The sequence below is a fragment of the Gopherus flavomarginatus genome, chromosome 2 (assembly GCF_025201925.1).
Source record: "Gopherus flavomarginatus isolate rGopFla2 chromosome 2, rGopFla2.mat.asm, whole genome shotgun sequence".
In the NCBI taxonomy this organism is placed as follows: domain Eukaryota; kingdom Metazoa; phylum Chordata; order Testudines; family Testudinidae; genus Gopherus; species Gopherus flavomarginatus.
The window spans coordinates 67,005,693-67,026,643 of NC_066618.1; the positions used below are offsets into that span (position 1 = coordinate 67,005,693).

The 20,951-nt window shown below is 42.1% G+C and overlaps 1 protein-coding gene across 4 annotated transcripts in view; it reads right to left on the reverse strand.

The window, feature by feature from the left end:
- Window positions 1–20,951, reverse strand: part of CPVL (carboxypeptidase vitellogenic like) — a 105,678-nt gene that overhangs the window by 72,437 nt on the left and 12,290 nt on the right. For all 4 annotated transcript variants that reach the window (XM_050938666.1, XM_050938665.1, XM_050938664.1 and 1 more), the window contains 3 exons: window positions 10,826–11,032; window positions 9,371–9,489; window positions 4,092–4,206 (listed from right to left, as the gene is read on the reverse strand). In XM_050938666.1, the coding sequence (XP_050794623.1) occupies window positions 4,092–4,206; window positions 9,371–9,489; window positions 10,826–11,015 (424 nt within the window). In that variant the 5' untranslated portion in view covers window positions 11,016–11,032. The remainder of the gene's footprint in view (window positions 1–4,091; window positions 4,207–9,370; window positions 9,490–10,825; window positions 11,033–20,951) is intronic.

Sequence of the window (20,951 nt, forward strand, 5' to 3'; positions counted from 1 at the left end):
AATATGTTTGTGAAAAAACTAAACAAGTTACTGTATTTTGCCAGTATATTCTATATTATAGATGGGGCTGGCAGCACCACCTATTATTAAGATTGCCTGACACTTCCCCATTATAAGTCCATGTTTTCTGTTGCTTATAACTTTGCCAGAATAACCATTCTGGCTGAAATTTTCATGCTCTGTGTCTGCCTGGGGCCGATGACAGGAAAAAATCGATTAAAAAAAAACAACTTGGTCTAAAGTTTCAGATAAAACTGATTCAGTTGTTTCTGATAATGAGGGTAGGAAAAAATACATAGTTTTGTTAATACATGTTAAAAAGAATAGGTTGTCCGAATTTTTTGACTAGCTCCAGCACCCGCGTGCTTTGGAATGGGAACTTGAAATATGGCAGGAAGTGGCAAGTGTGTCAGGGATGTGCCTTTTGTCATCTCTGTGAAAATTTGCCTCTTTAAAAAAAAAAAAAAAAAAAGAACACACACACCGCAGCTCACACATGCTCAGTAGATTTTAGCAGACATGCTCAAAGCTCTCACAGCTCCTAGAGCTGACCAGATTGCACATGTACCATCCCCACAGAGCAACTGAGCATGCTTCAGCACAGGAATACAGGGGTGAAGCTGGACTTTCACTTTAGCGGCTGCTCTGGACCAGGCACTGGAACTGAGAGCATGGAGCCTGTCTCTCCTGTGTTCTTGGTGACCTCCCTGCTGGTACCCCAGCAGCGAGGAGGAGGCTCATGTGGAGGGGGCAAAAAAAAAAAAAACAGGAGAAGGGAAAGACAGAGACTGGGAAAAGGAGTCTGGTAAAACTGGGACTGGAGTGGGAGAGAGAAACTGAGGGCCAAGCAGTCTGGGACTGGAAGATGGGGGGGGCAAAGGAGGAGGAAGCTGGGAGCCAGTTGGCTTAAGGGGAAGAGACAGATCTTACAAGGAGCTGGAGCATGGCAGAGAGAACTAGGATGGGCTTGGTAAAGAGACTGAGAAGAATAAACTAGGAAGAGGGACAGGGGGAAGACTTAGCCAAGGAGCTGGGAAAGGGGAGATGGACACTGGATCAGGATCCCGGGGAAGGAGACTACGGTCATGTCTACGGTTCTAGGGTACGTCAGATTACAGTCAATGCAGTAACTACTGTAGCAGCTGATCTACACACTACCCTCCTTCTGTTGATGGTGTGAGTCCACACCAGGAGCACTTCCACCAACTGAAGAAGGGCAGTGTGGGGGGCTGAGAGCAAGGGTTTCTCAGCTCTGCACTGCTCCCTGCCAGGAGCCCAGATGCCCCCCTGGGCTCCCCACTCCCAGCCGGCAGCCACCTGGGCTTCTAAGCTCCCTGAGCAGGGAGCATATAGGCAGCAGCCTGGCTGGGTGTGGGGAACCAAGGGGCAGCTGGGCTCCAGCTGCCCAGCCTTCTTGTCAATTGGAGCCATGAAACTAACAAGATAGCCAACAGCTGATGTAAGTAACGCAGTGTCTACACAGACAAGCTCTGGCTCTAATTACGCTGACATAAGCGCTATACCTCTCATGGAGGTGGAGTTATTATGTCAGTGTAGTATGGCACTTACATGTCAGTGTAGTATGGCGGGACAAGGCTGTAATGTGTACACTGACATAATTAGGCTGATGTAAGTTGTCTTACATTGACCTAACCATGTAGCATAGACCAGGCCTACAATGCGGATAATATCACCCCCTCACATAGGTGCTGGAACTACAGCACCATCTGGCTCAAAGTGGTTTCCATCATATATAGTGTTTACAGTTTGGTTCAATGGCTCTCAGTACCACCACTGTACAAATTGTTCCAGCACCCCTGCCCCCTCATTTCACAGGAGTGTTGCAAAGATAGATTAATCTATGTCTGGAAAGCACTTAGTTACTATACTGATAAGCATTATAGAAAAGCCCATGAAGAAATTAATAATTCTGTTTTCAGAGCAAGGTTTAATAGGGCGCTATATATCTGGCACAGGGCCACACATGGACCGATGAGAATAAAACAAAAATTTTAATAACTGCTCATTAAGTGAACACTCTTCATCATGTGCACTGAATAAAATAAGGGTCCTGGGGCGAGGAACACATGATCATGTAATTAAAGACAGCACCACAGTGCATAAGCACAAAGGAACCTAAATAAGGTTGCAGAGGCCTCCTTAGTTCTAGCATTTCCTAACTTTTGAGTGTTTGACTTTTCAACCTTAATAATGTTATTTTAATGTACTTTTTGTAGATAATTTCACATTGAGTATAAATATTCTGTGGGTTTCAGGATAATGTAGGAACAAGAAGCTGTAGAACTTTCATAAGGTGGTTGTTCATTATGAGCGACACTGATTCACAGAACAGATTGTGGGACTGCTGACTTGGGAAGCACTCAAGCCATACCAGTGATGTGAGCCTTTGCATAAATACACTAGTTTAACCTAGCCAAATTTGGCTAGCCTTTTTCACCTATAAACTATTATTGTTTAATACCAACTGGAAATCCAGCTTTATAGCACAGCAGTAGCCAAATATGACCAGTAATTCCCATTGGGGGTCAGCTACAAGGAAGTCTACCTACTAAGTGGGTTAAATTTGGATTAAAGTGACAAATACCATGAATCCTTTTACAGGTTTTAAAACACCAAAGTTCATACTATATACATTAACTTTACATAAATGTGAAAATAAGTATTTTTCTTAAAACAATTTTTTTTTTGCTCAGAATACAAGTTACTTTTCCAATTTCATATTCCTAATACAAAGTTCTTACACATTCCATACACGATATAGCATTAAAATGGACTGGGGAACGATAAGTAGTATTAATGTTCCATTAATGATGGGGGTGAAAGAGAGTTATTTGTTCAAACATCAGAAAAGGCCAAATATTAACATTGTGAGGTAAAAACCCATCACTGCCATGCTGCAAATCTCCTGTATTTCAAAGCCTATAAAGTAGGACATTCCAATTTTTAAGTAATTAAAGTAACCCACTTTTTTTTTTTAAACAGTTTCATATGCTTCTGCCCATCTGGGAGAATCAAGGAAGTACTGCAAGAAGGGATGTTCTTAATCCAATCAAATCCTGTTACAAGTCTGAATCTCACTAGATCAATCAGATTTCCAAAGCATACAGGTCTTCTGCATTTTCTGTCCCTGATCCAGCAAAATACACACTTAGCTCCGTTGGTTTCAACAGGACCATGCAAGTGTGTTGCTTGATAAGGGACTATGTGAACAAGCGTTTTTGAAATGTAACCATTTTCTACTCTCATCCTTCCAAAGAAAGACAATTGCATATATTCCCATTACTTTTGTATGTTCAGGAGTTAAGCTCAATGCAACTCTTCGCGTATCATGCTGAAATCTAAGCCATTTCCTTTAAAAAAAAAAAAAAGAAAAAAAAAGTTCAGTTCTACTTCCCTCTTTTTTCACAAAATTATGGTTATTTTCATGCTGAATGAAAAGAGAAGGCTTATTTTGGTAACAAGATGACCAGAAAGTCACACATTTTAAAATATATATATTCTTAATGTTTCTTAAATCTTTAGTTAGCTTCCTGTGTTGAAATAAAATACATTCCAAAATAGGTACAAAACAAATAGTATCAGAAGATAAACCAAACAGTTTTCTAATTGCCTCAAAAGGACAAATTAAAAATTGCTCCAGGTCAAACATGCACAGCAATCAGAATACAGAATAAATAAAATAATTCCATGCTTATAAGTATGTTAAAACTCTTCACTGCAAGGCATAAAGCGAAGGCTATGTCTACACTATAGAGCCTATGCTGGCGTAGGTATGCTGGCAAAGCCCCCTAGCGTAGACACAGTATACACCAACAGAAGTAATTTGTTCTATCAGTTTTGGAACACTGTCTCCCCAAATGATGTTAATTACGCTGACAGAAGCATTCTTCTATTAGCACAGCTGCATCTACAGTGTGGGTTTTGTTAGCATATCTTTGTCAGTCAGGGTTGTAGTTTTTTCACACCCTTGACCAGATAGCCATACCGATTTAAGTTTTAAGCATAGATCAAGCCTAAGTAATAGAAAGAAAAGACTCTTCAAGAATTCACAGAACACAAACAATGCTTACATCTGAGATTCCTGTCGACAACATATGGGCCATGTTCAACAAAAAGCCCAAACATTGATGATCCTCCTGGTCCACCTTGGAGCCAAAGAAGGACCGGGGCATCCTCTGGCTGCACCTGTTTAAAGAAGAGACAAACGAAATAGACGCCATTATACTATGGGCTACACTACTATGGGCTACACTACCCACTTGATTACACTACCGCTTAAGTCAATGTAACTTAGTGCTCTCCCATCAGCATAATTCATCTTCACCAGACACACCACATTGGTACAGCTGCATCTATGCAGCGCAGTAATGTAGACTTGTCCTATGTGAAATGAAATACACATTATTTGTTACCTTCATTGACAAGAATCATATTTAGCCTTTTAGAATCTTTAAGGGTCTGTCTACGCTGCAGCTGGGAAGATGTGATTCCCCATGCATGTATATAGACTCACACTAGCTCAGCTCATGCTAGCAAAGGGAGAATAGAGTAGTGTGGATGTAACAGCACTGGTGGCATCTTGGGCTAGCCAACCAAGCTCAAATCCAAGGTGTTGGGCAAGCATGACTCAGGTGGCTAGTGCAAGCCACCATCAATGTCACAGTGTTCACACTGCTATTTTTAGCAGGCTAGCTACAGCTAAGCTAGCACGAGTCTGTCTACCCGGGCTGGGAATCACACCTCTCAGCTGCAATATTGACATGCCCTGAGGGTCTTACAAATCTCTCTGACGTTTCATTATTGTATGTACGATTTGTCTACAGGGGATGCTTGCCCCAAAAATAGCTACTGCTACAGAAAGCCAGACAGGGCAAGCTTCAGAAATGGAGAAGAGGAAGAAGCAGGTTTCAAAGTCTCCCATTCCAGAAGTAAAGAATGATTGGGACTTATGTTGGGAGCAGATGGAAGAAACATAGACTTGATAAGTAGCCAGGATATAGTGGGTTGCAGAAAAACATGGAGTTGTGAGAGAGAGAATTGAGAGTCGTTACGATTATTTACGACTTGCACTGCAATCCTACCTCCGGCTCTATTCATGGATCACGGCCCCAGTGTACAAACACAACAAAAAGTCAGTCCCTGCCTCAAAGGGCTTAAAATCCAAGTATAAGACAACAGATCAAGACAAAGGGAGTACAAGATAAATATAAGAAAACAGTAGTCAGTGGTATGCACAGAGCAGCAGGTGATAGGAACTGAAAAATGCTCATTGTTAATTTCACTTAACTGTTCCTAGCTGATTTCGTTTTATTCACACTAGCAGAATATTTGGGCTCACAGTACTGCAAGAAAATGTTTAAGCTTTTCTCACTGGGGTTTTAATTTTTTTTTCCTTTTATGCAAAATCTTTCAAAACAGAAGGCATCATAAGGTCCCACTCCCCCTTCTGTGTTTTTGAATGGTTTACAGTAGCCCATCTCAATTTAATAGGAATAGGATTTCTGAAAAAGTTTTCTTGATTTCACTAGAACTCCAGCATTAAGAACAAATTTTTCAAAAGTGCCTAAATCCCATTTTCAAAAGTGACTTAAACCTAGGAGCCTAAGTCCTGCTGACTTCAAAAGTGCCTCTTTGGAAAATGGGACCTAGGGCAAAAAATATTCAAAGGTGCGTAAGTCTACCATTTCTTTATCAAGAAGGCCAGTAGAACCTAGAAACACACTGTGAAATGCCAAATACATTAATAAAGTGTCTTCTACCAACAGAAAAAACATAATTTAAGGACAGCTACTGATGATATTAATAAGTGTATATTCAATTGGACTTCTGTGGTAGCTGTTCACTGAATTCTTCTGGTGCCCCCTACAGGCCATTTTTTAAATTTGCTGAAAGCAAAAAAAAAAAAAAAAAAAAAAAAAAAAAAGTTTTAACTATAGACAGTTTTAAAAAAACTACTGAGTACATTTTTTTTCACCTTGCAGCACTAATCTGCTTCTTTTGTGTAACAGATACAAAGAACTGTTAACTGGTTTCTCCAGTCTTAAGTAGCAATCTTCTGTTACAGACTCCTTCTTGAGTCAGTTCTGTATAAATAATGCTATCCAAGTAGGAAGATCATGAATATGGCAGGTTATTTAACAAGAGTATTGAATACAGAAACAGTGGGGCTGTCACAACAGCACCCAGGATTAGTAGATTTAAAGCCATTTTACAAGTTAATATTGTTAGAGCACATTCTTCTTAGAAGTTGTCTATTGTTATTCACAGAGCAAAGTTCTTTTTCCCTAAAATATTCCGAAGTTAACTCATACCAAAGAAGGCTCAAAAAACATGATGCAATGGGACTTGTTGGCCTGATGGCCTCAACTTTATCTCCATTTAAGTTCACTGATCTGAGATTTCATTATTTGTACTATTTTCTGAAATTCCTCCTAACAGGGGCTTGCTAATGACCCACAAGCCATTTTTCTTGTATTATACAGAACTGTCTTTCTGTCAAATATTTTGAGTACTTATTGATAATTATTTTCAGAGCTTTTTAATGCCCCATTTTATAGACATCCAGGCCCAATCCTCAGCTGCTGTAAACTGCCTTCATGCCATTGCAGTCAATGGAGCATTTCATATTTACATCATCTGAGGATTTGGCCCCTGGTTTGCATAACTGGACAATGCCTCTAAAATCAGAGTATGGGAAAAGCTGGTTTCCCTGACGACTTTGGGCAAAATCTTGGCCCCACTAAAGACCATATCAAAAATCCTATTAACTCCAACTGGGTCAGGATTTCACCCAGTGGGTGAGTGTTGATCGTGCAATAATATATGCTGGAACTTTCTTTCGCAGAGGTGCAGTCCATTCTATTCCAGAGTCTCTTTGCACCTCCCCCCACATCCTTTTGAAGAATCATATGTCAAAAAAAACAAAGCAAAATTTGCCAAATTTAAGATTAACTAACTTGCATTAGACCAAATACCCCTCATGTTATCAGCTGCTGATCCAAGAATGAACTTTTTAGCTTTTTTCAGCCACATTCTGTGTTACCTCTTTAGGAAAGAGATTTCTCTTGTCAGTGATGAGAAGCCTTACAAGACTTGAATGACTGTTTAGTAATTTTGAGAGATAATGTTATTTCCACACTTCATATACTATTACTCCTTCACAGCGGAATATTAGGCATTTTAGAGGTGTTGGCATAACTGGCCCATTTAACTGCTCACTAAATACCTAAGAGGTGAATAAAAGTGGCAGGTGCTTAAGTCTTAGTGAGGTTCAACAACAGAACAGAGACTATTGGTTGGCACAGCAAGAAATTAAATTAAGTACAGGGTGGGGAAAGATAAGAGCAAGGGAAATTCCAAAGGAAGAATAGTTTCCTGAAGATTTTGAATTTGGGGATGGGAAGAGAACAGGTTACATCCTGAAAAGCGAAGTTGATAAAATATGTAAGGCAAAGCATTTAGATACCACTTTTCCTAACTTTAGTAAAGTCAACTATTCTATGAATTCTTTCCTCAGTTCCTCTACATCCCCTGTAGCAGAATGTTTTCCTTGTTTCAACAGGACAATCCTCTGATACCTCACCCTTTTAACAATGCTTTCTTGAGGACAGAAAAGATCTTAACATACACTACTTGGCACCCCTGTACCTAAGGAGTATAGCTCTCTAAGTAAGTTTTATTTACATAAATTCTTGAGACAGAGACCAGATGTCTGATCAGCCACCTGAAAAAGTCAAAACAGCTAGATATTATTTTGTGAAGACCCAGCTATATAACACAAGGGCAGCTAGAGCAAAACAGCCAAAGTGCACAAGGGCAAACATAGTATGCAAGAGTCAGACTAGTTAGTTACATCAACACATGGAACCTAGTAATTAAACAAATAAATAGCTATCTAAAATGGAAGGTTCTAAGTAGTTGTTGACACTAACTTCTTTTCAACAGTTACAAAAAAGTGTGAATAAGCAAACTTTTTGAAATCAGTCAGTCAAATTCCTACAATCACCACCACTAATAATAATAATATTTGGAGATATACCTATCTCCTAGAACTGGAAGGGACCTTAGAAGGTCATTGAGTCCAGCCCCCTTGCTTTCACTAGCAGGACCAAGTACTGATTTTTGCCCCAGATCCCTAAGTGGGCCCCTCAAGGATTGAACTCCCAACTGTGGGTGTAGTAGGCCAATGCTCAAACCACTGAGCTATCTCTCCCCCTACTAACTATCACAGATCCATGCTCTGAGACACTGAAATAACCTTGGGGCTATCACCTTGCCATATGTCTCAAAGCCACTTCCCCCTTTAGATAGGGGCATAATTTAAAATACCATTATACAAGCTGCTACAGCACATCCGTTGGGCTAGTTGATTTTAGGGCTTTGGGGTTTTTTTTAATTAAATAAACCATACACATCTGTTGGAGACTGCACATATCATACCTCCTCACAACGGATTCATTTTGCTAACAGTCTGGAAAATATCAGCTCTCTAAGGTTCAATACTATATTTCAATACAGCTTCCCCTACATTCTCTAGTAATTTCAGAATATTAAATGAATTTCCCTGCAATCTAATAGTTAGAGCAATACTGAACACCAAGATTAGAAACTGAACATTGATTTTCCCCGTTTTTTTTTTTTAAGTCATCCAAGATTTATTTTTAAGAGAACAAAGTTACAATGACAAGCTTTCTATCCTATACATGATGAAATGGGCATAATTAGAGCTTGGGATAATTCTCAGCTAAGGAACAGATTGACAAAAGTTCAATCTATACAGGAAACATAAGAAGGAAGAGGCAGAAGGTTACAAATAAGAAGGCTAGTGAGATCCAGGACAAGGAAGAGAGTGTGAGTAAAGATACAGGAAATGAATTTGCAATAATGAAAATGATAACCATTTAATTCTCACTGTTGCCTGTTTCTATAAAAAGTTGCTTAAAAAAACCCCTCTAGACGCAGCTTCCCTACATTACAGCAAGTTTGCACAAGTTTGTCTCACACACACACACACACACACATCTGAGATCAATGTTAGACTTCTCAAATCAGCCTACAGCCATTTCAAGCCAAGCTGCAGTCACCTAGAATGTTGTGGCTAGGGAAAAGAAGGAAGTAAAGTACAGCCAATCCTTTCAAGAGGAATGTATTGTGTTGTCTGGCTACCATTAAATAGATGTTCACCCTTATTAAACAGATGCTTGTGTTTGGTTTGTGTTATGCTTAGCTTTCAAGGTAAAGTACTGCTATTCTGTAGTCAGCTTTCTGTTGTAAATACACTAAGCAATGCCATCAAGGGGGGGGGGGGGTTAAATGGCACAGGAGTATTTCATCTCAATAATACATTTACCTCAGCAGGGAAGAACCAGAAGAAGAGATTGCTGTTGTGAGTCTTGTTCACTGTGAGATAGCCAGAGTAACTCTTCACATTTACTCCTTGGAGAGGCCCAACCAAACTTAACTGCCTTCCTAGAGAGAGACAAAAATGATTGAAACAAACAATAAAGAGAGGAGTATTCAGGTTAACATTTCTGTCATTACAAGGAATAAACCTAGGGACATGCAGATCCCTTACTAACCAGAGAAGAGAACAGGGAGGGAACAGCCCACTATCCTCTTGCCTCTCATAGTAAATACTATCCCTCAAGCAGTCATGCTTCCTGGAGCCTATCCTTTCTCCATGGGATCTGGAATGGGAATTCATCACTCTGAACACCTCAGGTGTGAATGAGAGGCAACACCCAAGAGCACTTGTGGTTCTCCGAATTTTCACAGTCTGAATACAGAGATGCCTGCCTCTCCCTCAGCATTAAGTATATTGGTAGGATTCTAAGATGCAAAGCTCCAAACTGAAATTTCCCAAAGGCTGGGATGGTTCAGATTCTGTGTGCCATGTCTAGAGATGGGCCTAACTTAGAATTTACATATATATCAATTCTACAATTACTACAAACACACATGTACGGCAGTAAGGGCTCTATCTGAAAGGGAAGAACACTGATCCCCTTACAAAAAGCAACAAGTAAAACAAATACAAGAAGAGCAATGGAGTTTCTCTCAATCAGACCCTCTCCAGGATGCAACTTTTCTTGTATGAGATGCAACATCTGAACCATCTTAGTCAGCTCCTATATCCATGTCATTTGCCACATGTTTGTACCAATTTAAGTGAACAATTGTAGAAGTGTTAAAATGAGATCGCACTTTAACAATGAGATTTTACTCAACAAAATTCTTATTCTTCTATCTCTGTACTTCTCAAGGCACTTCCACAGCAGAGGGCTATAGGTAGGCCTCAAGTTTCTAACACCTCAGTTCTTTTAAAAGATTATTTTACATTATGTTTAGTAGTGCTTTATGTAGCATCACAGCTAACTAAATCTGCACTTGCCAAGTGAACAGTTCATTATGCTGCACAATCTTCTTGTTGTTCAATGTCTACACGGGGATAAAAGCTCCGCAGCACAGCTCCAGCTGACTCGGACTCAGGCTGCTGGACTAAAATTTGCTGTATAGAAATTCAGGCTGAGGCTGTATCTCGAGCTCTGGGACCCTCCATCCTCACAGAGCTCAGGCGCCAGCCCAAGCTCAAACATCTACACAGCAATTTTTCATCCCCGGAGCCCGAATCAGCTGACCTGGGCCAGCCACAGGTTTATTTGACTTTGTGTAGACATACCCTACAGCTTCCAAGCTTCTGTAATGAACAGCTGTTCCCAGTCATTAGTGCAAGTTAGTAAGGTTCTACAGAAAATTTAGAAAGAGGTCGTTTTTCTAGGCAGGTAACTTGTAAACATCTTCTTACCTTCCTCAAGTCTCCCACTTTCAATATAAGGGGTAAGGAAGAGTGGCTGCCCTGGGTCTCCTCTTGATGGTGTGGAACAGCGGATCCTTTTAAACATGTTGCGAAAGACACTCCATTGTTTACGAGCATGACCTAGCTTGAAGGTCACACTCAGGCTCAGCAAAGTCAGCAGAACAGTCACCTTCCACATTTTGTAATTTAATCCCCCTAGAAAAGACAGCGTACCACAAGTCAGACACAAAAAGGAATTTGCTGCTGCAATCACTTTGTTTTGCTTAATGGTTAGTCATGTCATATAGTTTTATCCCCATCTTAACACATATTAGGAATCCTCTAGGCACCCATTATCTAATATCTACTGTAGAACAAAGCACTTTCACTTCTTTAAGTTGTCCTCACTTCCACAGCAATAAAGCACAAATATAGAGAGTTGCTGCTGTTTTACAAGCACAAAGCAGACAACTTGCACTACTGAGGGGAAACTATAAAGCTGTCACAAATATTCTTAAGAGGCGAGATCTGACATCAGTAATATTATTCTTAAACCAGAGAGCAGCCCACACTACAGAGTACAAGTTTTGCTCTTCAGTATTGTGAACTTTGGAGTTGTTTCCCTCTGGAATGTTGGCTCAGACCCACATCCACATCACAGTTAAAAAAGTGATTTTTTTGCATTTTAAAAACAACCTATTTACAAGTCTTATATGCAGCGTTCAATATTGTTTCTCCTTCAATGGTTGCAAGTACAAAAACCACAAAAACACGAAACAAAACACCAACACAGAAAGCAGAATATTTAAATACTTAAGCTCTTTGGTGTAGAGACCATCTTTTTCTTATGTGTGCAAGGTGCCAAGCACAATCCCTGATCTGGACCTCCAGGCGCCGCAGTGACATAAATTATTCATTCTAATACTTCCTTGTGGTGGTTCTGACATCAGTCATTGGAGGGGAAGGGAGCAAGTCATAGGTAAGAGAGAGTTTTCAACTGTTATTTTTATAGTGTATTTGTAGTTGTCAAGCCTACACACTGAGGATTTGGAGATTTTATTTGTACAGCACTGTACCAGGACACTAGGTCCTGGAAGTGCAGGTATGACCCAGCACAGCTGGGAATTCTGAGGGATGTAGTCCACCAGGACTAACTGGAGTGTCCTGGGATCACATAAGCAAGGCAAACAATAAAAGTCAAGCCCAGTTGCCCAGTCTGGGAGAAGGCCTGTGTGAGAAGCAGGGGCTGCTTGAAAGCCTCTCTCTGGGGAAGCTTGGAGACGAGCTGTTACTTCCCTCATGGCAGAGCCCAGGAAATAGCTGAAGAGAGGCTGGGCCAAGGACTAAATCCCTGTGACAAAAGAGGAAAAAGAGCTGCATGAGCTCACTGAGGATCCAGTAAACAAAGTGCGCACAAACAGGGCTGGGGCAAGAAGCTGGTAAGCAAGCCAGGGACAGCCTGAAGACAGTGTGAACCCTTGTAGCTGAGCAGTAAATCAGCTGCCTGGAACTCTCGCATTAAGGGATGGGCCCCAAGACTTAGGAGAAAGACTTGAGAAAACCCTATGTAGTTCACAGTTCCCAGGCGCTCTTGGACCGTGAATGGCCCTTCCCATGATGCTTCCATCTTATGGGCCTGTTGCGCCTTCAAGACCATAACCTGGTCTCCTACCTTGAAGGAACGTTCTCTGGCATGTCTGTCATACCAGGCCTTTTGCTCTTCCTGAGCATCCTTTAGGTTCTCTTTAGCAAGGGCTAAGGAGTGTCGGAGGGTGCTTTGTAGGTTGCTTACAAAGTCCAGAATGTTAGTTCCTGGAGAAGGCGTAAACCCCTCCCATTGCTGCTTTACCAACTGTAATGGCCCCTTAACCTCGTGATCATACACAAGTTCAACGGTGAAAACCCTAAACTGGGATGTGGTACAGCCCTGTAGGCAAACAGCAACTGCTGCAACACTAGGTCCCAATTATTGGAGTGTTCGTTGACAAATTTACGTATCATGGCCCCCAAAGTTCCATTAAACCTTTCCACCAGGCCATTGGTTTGATGGTGGTACGGGGTGGCAACCAAGTGGTTCACCCCATGAGTTTCCCACAGTTTTTGCATGGTCCCTGCCAGGAAATTAGATCCTGAATCTGTAAGGATGTCAGCGGGCCAACTTACCCTGGCAAAAATGTCTGTTAGGGCCAGGCACACAGTGTTAGCCCTGGTGTTGCCTAGAGCTACAGCTTCCGGCCATCGGGTAGCAAAGTCCATGAAAATCAGTACGTACTGCTTTCCTCTGGGTGTCTTTTTTGGGAAAGGACCCAGAATATCCATAGCTACTCGCTGAAATGGGACCTCAATTATGGGGAATGGCTGGAGAGGGGCCTTGACCTGGTCTTGGGGTTTTCCCACTCTTTGGCATACCTCACAAGACCGGACATACTTGGCAATGTCCTTGCCCATCCCCTCCCAGTGGAAGGACTTCCCTAACCGGTCCTTGGTTCTGTTCACCCCAGCATGGCCACTGGGATGATCATGGGCTAAGCTTAAGAGCTTCCCCTGGTACTTAGTTGGAACCACCAACTGTTTTTGCGGCTGCCATTCTTCCCGGTGTCCACCAGAAAGAATCTCCTTGTATAAAAGTCCTTGGTCTATAACAAACCAGGATCGATTAGAAGAGCTGAGAGACGGTGGGGTGCTCCGTGCCGCCGCCCAAGCTTTCTGAAGGCTGTCATCTGCTTCCTGCTCAGTCTGGAACTGTTCCCTTGAGGCTAGGGTCACCAGTTCTTCCTCAGACTGTGGACTTGGGCTTGGTCCCTCTGGAAGCGATGTAGGTGATGGGGTTGTTTCCATTGCTGGTGAACCGCTCTCCGCTGGCGCACCTGAGGGTATTTCAGGCTCTGGCTGAGGCTTTTGGGTATGGCTGTCTGTTGCTTCTGCCAGTTTTGGCTCGCTGGTGCCCTCTGGCGTTGAGTTTGAAGATGTGGTTGCAATTGCTGGTGCTGGTTGCTGTTCCAGTTCCGGGCCTGGGACTGGAGGTGCTGTGGCTGTTTCAGTGGTTGGCATGGAATCCGGGTCCACTACCTCTGTCTGGGTCTCTGGTAACACAGACGGGGCGTCTGTGGACGGCTCAGGAACAGGAATGGGTCTGGAAGCTTGCCTGGTTTGGCTACGTGTAACCATTCCTACTCTCTTGGCCCGCTTCACCTGGTTGGCCAAGTCTTCCCCCAGTAGCATGGGGATAGGATAATTGTCATAGACTGCAAAAGTCCACATTCCTGACCAGCCTTTGTACTGGACAGGCAGTTCAGCGGTACGCAAGTCTACAGCTTGTGACATGAAGGGGTAAATTGTCACTTGGGCCTTTGGGTTGATGAATTTGGGGTCTACGAAGGATTGGTGGATAGCTGACACTTGTGCCTCCGTGTCTCTCCACGCAGTAACCTTATTTCCGCCCACTTTCAAATTTTCCCTTCGCTCCAAGGGTATTTGAGAGGCATCTGGGCCTGGGGATCTTTTGGGTGATGGTGGTGTAATGAACTGCACTCGGATGGCGTTCTTTGGACAGCTGGCCTTGATATGTCCCAGTTCATTACACTTAAAACATCTTCCATCTGATGGGTCACTGGGTCGAGGTGAGTTACTGGAGACTGGTGAGGTGGAAGAATAGTGTGTCTGTGGCTTTACTTGGGTTGTAGGTGGAGTTTTTGGCTGCCCTCAGTTGTAGGGTTTATGGTCGGTGTGCCCTCTGGGGTATTCGTTCCCCTTGACAGTAGCTTTCTTGCTTTCTGCCACTTCCATCCATCTGGCTCCAATCTCCCCCGCCTCGGTGAGATTTTTGGGTTTTCCATCTTGTATGTACCGTGTTAAGTCCTCAGGAACACCATCCAAGAACTGCTCCATTTGTATGAGGAGGTGCAGTTCTTCCAAGGATTTAACATTGTGTCCTGATATCCAGGCCTCATAATTTTTCCCAACGTAGTAGGCGTATTTGTGAAATGACACATCTGGTTTCCACCTTTGGGTTCTGAAACGCCGACGGGCATGATCCGGGGTTATCCCCATTCTGTATCTGGCCTTGGTTTGAAAAAGTTTATAGTCGTTCATGTGCTCCTTAGGCATTTCAGCTGCCACCTCTGCTAAAGGTCCACTGAGCTGTGGCCTCAATTCTACCATGTACTGGTCTTCAGAGATGTGGTACCCAAGACAGGCTCTTTCAAAATTTTCCAAGAAGGCCTCGGTGTCATCACCTGCCTTGTAGGTGGGAAATTTCCTGGGATGTGGAACCATAATTGGTGAAGGGTTGTTAGGATTGGCTGGAGCCTGTTGCTTAGCCTTTTCTAATTCCATGGCCTGTTGGTGGGCTTCCCTCTGGAGTTCCATCTCTTTTTGTTGTTTTTCCATGTCTCGGCGGTGGGCCACCTCTTCTTCTTCTAGTTTTCTGTGGTGGGCTGCATTTTTGGCGTCTTGTTCTCTTTTATGGGCTGCCTGTTTGATCTGTTCTTCTCTTTCTTTCAGCTCCACCTCTTGTAGTCTTTTTTCCAGTTCTCGCCTGTGTTCAGCTTCTTTGATTTGTTCTTCCGCCTCCATTTTTGTCTTGGTAGGCATGGTTCCTGTTTTCTTGTGTTGGGGTGCCCTCCGGTGTTTATTGTCTGAACTGCAGGCTCTGTTGCCTCCTGGGGTCTGCCTAGCAACAGTGCCTTTTTCCCTTTCTTCCTCTAGCTAATCTTTTCAATGTAAAGTAAACCAGAAAAACCACTTTATTTGCATGTGTATAGTGCTAGTATTTGACTCCTAATGGGAGTGCTATTGTGTGACAAAAGACCCGTAATAGTCCCTTAATGGTTCCTTGCTTAATATGCAAGCCAAAAACTGCCAGAGAGAGCAGAAAAAAAAATTCTCTCTGGTTCCTTTTAAAACCAAACCGTTCCTCTCTGCTTAAAAGCCCCTAGCAGAGAAAAGAAAAATATAATATTCCTACTGGCTTCTATCTTTCCCACAAACGCTGCCACTCATATCATAACCTAGTCCCAGATTTGGACCTTAGCGTCCAAAATATGGGGGTTAGCATGAAAACCTCCAAGCTTAGTTACCAGCTTGGACCTGGTAAAGCTGCCAGCACCCAAAAAATTAGAGTGTTTTGGGGCACTCTGGTCCCCCCAAAAACCTTCCCTGGGGACCCCAAGACCCAAATTCCTTGAGTCTCACAACAAAGGGGAATAAACCATTTCCCTTCCGTTCTCCTTTCCAGGTATTCCCTCCCTGGGTTCCTGGAGAGATAAACAGAAGCAAACTCCATGAATCTAAACAGAGGGATTCCACCCTCCCTGTTTCCAGCCTTGGAAAACAGAAGTACCGAGAGCTAATCTCTCTTCCCCCCTCACCCAGAGGGAATGCAAAGTCAGGCTAGTAAATCTAACACACAGATTTCCCCCTGACTTCTTCCTCCCACCAATTCCCTGGTGAGCACAGACTCAATTCCCTGGAGTTCCCCACTAAAGAAAAACTCCAACAGGTCTTTAAAAGAAAGCTTTATATAAAAAGAAAGAAAAAGTACATAAAAATGGTCTCTCTGTATTAAGGTGACAAATACAGGGTCAATTGCTTAAAAGAAATATGAATAAACAGCCTTATTCAAAAAGAATACAATTCAAAGCACTCCAGCAACTACACACATGTAAATACAAAAAAAAACATATAAATCACTATCTGATCTTTTGTACTTACAACTGGGAAACAGAAGATTAGAAAGGCAGGAGACAGAAAAAAATCACTTCTCATAGCCGAGAGAGTACAGGCAGAAAAGAAAAGAACTCAGACACAACTTCCCTCCACCCAGGCCTGAAAAAGTCAAGTTTTCTGATTGGTCCTCTGGTCAGGTGTTTCAGGTTACTTCTTTCCAGGTGTAAGAGACATTAACCCTTAGCTATCTGTTTATGACAGCTCCCAACTCTGGGCTCCAGGAGTCTCCCCAGGAAGGCATTCCTGCCCCTTTCCCCCCAACTGACTGGACTTTCCTCCCTTTTAAAGGACTTGTCCCACATGACTAACAGGTCTGGAGTGGTGGGACTAGCTCTGCTAGTCCCCACGCATCTTGGCATCCACTTCACCAGTGTGGGGTCTATACACCCTATCAGTCCCATTTAGCAAGCCACTGCTAGTCTATTGTAGGGTTGCCACCTGTCCAGGTTTTACCCAGACAGGTCTGGTTTTTGGCATCTGTGTTTGGGTGCTTTTTAGGGTTGCCAGGTGTCCGGTTTTGGGGACCTAGCAACCCTAAATAGCACCTGAACAAAAAGCTCAGTTACCACAGGGCATGGGGAGATGCCAGGTCATTAACCTGCGCCAGCCCCTGCTCAGCCAGGGCTACCTCCTACATGCAAGGTGACCGGGGGGAGGAGAGGAGGGGAGGAGCAAGGCCTTGGGGGGGAGAGGCGGAGCAGAGGCGGGGCCTGAGGAAGAGGCAGGACAGGGTGTAGGGCTTCAGGAATCCCAGTTACCAGCAATTAGAAAGGTGGTAACCCTAGCCTATTGCAACACTATAAAAAGCAATATACCAGGACCTTGCCATCTCCACACGAGACCTTTGTCGTTATCTTTTAACTATTTGCATGCATGTGATGTGGATATATATCAACAACCGGCAAGCTGTTTTAGACAGATGAGTCTCAGGAAGTGCTACCTTGGGACAACAGAATACATGAGACAAGTAGTTTCCGGGATTCAATTTAGCTACTTTAATATCATTGTAGAAAGCTCATAATGTCAAAAATAAAGATGAGGTAACAGTTCACACTGATGTTTAAGTAACTAGCCTAATTCCAACTCTTTATAAACTGATGTGCTTTTCAAATATGTTTAAGAAAATTAAAAAGTGTTCAGTAAAAAGATTAGCTTTTCAGTGACAAATTCATCTAGAAGTATGTTGAGCTACTTTGATAGAACAAATTTATTTTAGGCCAAATTCTTCAAAGCAGAGCAGTCACTTTGCAATTCACTGCAAGTATAATCCAGTCTCAAAGCTATCTTAACCAGACAAAGGAAGATCACCCCAATGTAATGGTGATCCTTTTGTGGCATACAATAGATGGAGGGGCTCTTGGGGCCTCTTATCCCTGAACACAGACACACACACACACCAAGGTGTCCTTTCATCATCATTCTCTGCTGCATCTTCAGCCCCTTAAGACCGTTGCTGCCAAAGTACAGTAAGTCAGAGCGGCCCTGTACAGAACAGCAGAAGGATTCAGAAGGGTGCAAAACTGAGCTTTAAACCAGATTTGCATGAGCACACACACACCACTCTCCATTACCAGTGCCTTGTGCAGCTGAGTTACGCCCCAGGGTCTGCCCATTTCTGTTGAAATTAAGTGTCTCTTTAGAAAGGACACAACAGTAATATATGGTTTTAATGCATCCAAGTATCTTACTGGTAATGCCCAGTTCCTGTTTCACTTTATATTTGTAGTTGTTGTTCCTCTATAGCTGCTAAAATACAGCCATTCTTCCTCATAATTATTAAGTGGCTTATTATGGATGGATTGTGATCACAGTGCTTAATAGAAACAAAACTAAGTGCTTTTTGAGCCACTCACAGTTCAGCAATGTAGCACATGATGCAAGTGGTACAAGAAACAGGTAGGTAGATGGTTCCTTAAACTTTTTCACTTCTTAGCAATGTGCAAGAACAGCCCAGTTATGTAGTTCAGTAGCACCAAGACTATATTGTAAAGCTTAGAATGTGAGGCAAATTGAAAAGATGGAACTGAAAGTAACGTGTTAAACTTTACACTTTCACAATAATGTGAAAAACACACCACTTACACCTACATGAAGTCAGTCAGCCATTTAATGAATACACCTCCTAGCATTACGAGTTATTTCCTTTTATGGATTTAACGAGGAAGACAATGTTATTCGGCAAGACCAGTCTTGGGGAATGGAAAGGAGTGAAAAGGCAACCTGGGTGACCATGCAGGATGCAATTTCACTCTTCAAACCCTACTGATTCAACTTTGTACGGTGCAATACAGCCAAGCCAGTGTATTCCATGGACAGCTAGTCCTAAATTCTGCAGTACCTTTGGAGCAGCAAACTGGAAAGTGTGGTAGCATTATTTAAATTAAAAAAAAAAATCAGTACAGTAGCCCATGCTACTCCTTTGGTGGTTTGAGGGGCTGGGGAAAAGAGAGATGGGACTTTCAAGGCATCTGTGGAGGGAGTTCTGTACTTGTACAGTGCTAAGCACAAGGGCCAAGACTGGAGTTCCAAGGCATATTTCATTCATTTTCAAAAAAAAACAAAACAAAAAAACAACCTTAAATTTAAATGAAACTGCCACACATTTTCTAGTCTATTGCAAAAGGGTGCTGAAGAACTCAAGAAGCTTATTACATTTTTTCCACTGAGGGGTGCAGCAGTGAAGTAATTAACAATGTTGGCATCTTTAGGGGAACTAGGATAGCATATGTTAATATTATAGCTCAGAAGTGGGCAAACTACAGCCTATGGGCTGCTTCCAGCTCTCGAGTTCCTGCCGTTCAATTCATTAACTACAGATCATACTTTCCTTATTTTAATACATCAGTTTTTAAAAAACATTTTGATAAGAAAAAAAAGTATATGTATGCAGCATATTTAAGGTACATTTATTAATAAATATTTGAATTCTGTTTGTGCATTTTTGATTGAATTTGAATTTCCATCCAAATAAAGTTTACACAAATTACAACTTAATCAAAGAAATTCATCATGTACCATTTTCTAACATAATAAATGTAAAAAGAATCTGAAAAAATGTATATTAAGCTACATAATTGCTTAAAATAATTGTGTATAATAGTGTATCCTCCTGGTTTGCAACAAGAAGCCACACATTTAGAAGAATGAAGTCATGTCATTGCAATGTGAAATACAGTGAATGAAGATGGAGGAGGAGGAGAAAACAGGGTTTAGGAAAAACAGGAGAAAAAGAGTCAGCATCCTCCATCTGTCAGGATGGAGGAGCTGCTTGCAGAGAAGCCACATCAGAAAGTGGCAAGAAAGTCAGTTTTCCCATGATCAATGTCCGTTTTCTCACCTTAGGATAAAAAAGTGACAAGTAAATTTTGTACTTTTTAATTTAATTGAACTATAAAGGTTTTCCTTTTGGCTCTAAATATACTTCCCAACTAAAGACCAAGATTTTGCCACTTTTACAATGCATAGTACCGCCGCTGCATTACTAGACGTGCAGTCCTGCTGACTGACTGCAAGGAGCTGTTTGCAGAGCGAGGTGCTACTCACTATGACCGAGTGGCAGAATCTGACCCTAGGAATTTTAACACTTTTTTCCCCCCAGCAGTGGATCTATGGAATCAACCTCCCCAACTACCATGCCAATCCCACAAACTACATCTAGGATTTTAAAGCAGTGCAGAAAAGTCAATTCTATAGTTATTTTCTGCCTCTTCGGCCCCCTCTTTCTCCTTATTATTTATTTCTACTGAGGGAGGCAGGCAGGTTTATGAGGAAAGGAAAGCTAATCCATTATTCTTCCCTTCACTCTGATTTGACATCACCCTCAGCTCAAAAAGGCTTTTTTGAAAAATCGTCCCCAATATTTTCAACTTAAGTGCTCCTTCTCAACCACAGAAGTGGTCTCTGTAAAACAGGGTTGAGATGCTTGCTTTGCTGCTATTCACGTTCTCGGAATAAAGAGGACTTCAGTTTTTAAATCTCAGCAATGGTGGCGCTAGGTCAGCATTTTAGGAGGATCAATTAATTGACTTTCAAGAGTGCCTTTCAGTTCCTTTGCTGTGGCTATTCAATGAAGTGCAGGTGCCTTCCTTGAAATGCTATTGCTGCTTTGGAGTCCTTGCTGGAAAGTAAACCACAATGTAGGAAACTGATGCAGTTGCCGTACATAGGTCTTTCTTCTTGATGACAGAAGTTCTACACCGTTATGTCTGAAGCTAAGAATAACATACATTAAGTGCTAAAAGGGTGCATGGTGCTCTGTAATGTATAGGAGAGCTATGTCAAACAAGTAACAGCATCCCTATTCCACTTCTTAAAACCATAAGGTGGTTCTACTTATTATTGTATATATAGAGAGAATGGCAATTTCATTATCGACAGAGTGGAATAGGTGTATCTTTAGAAATTCTGT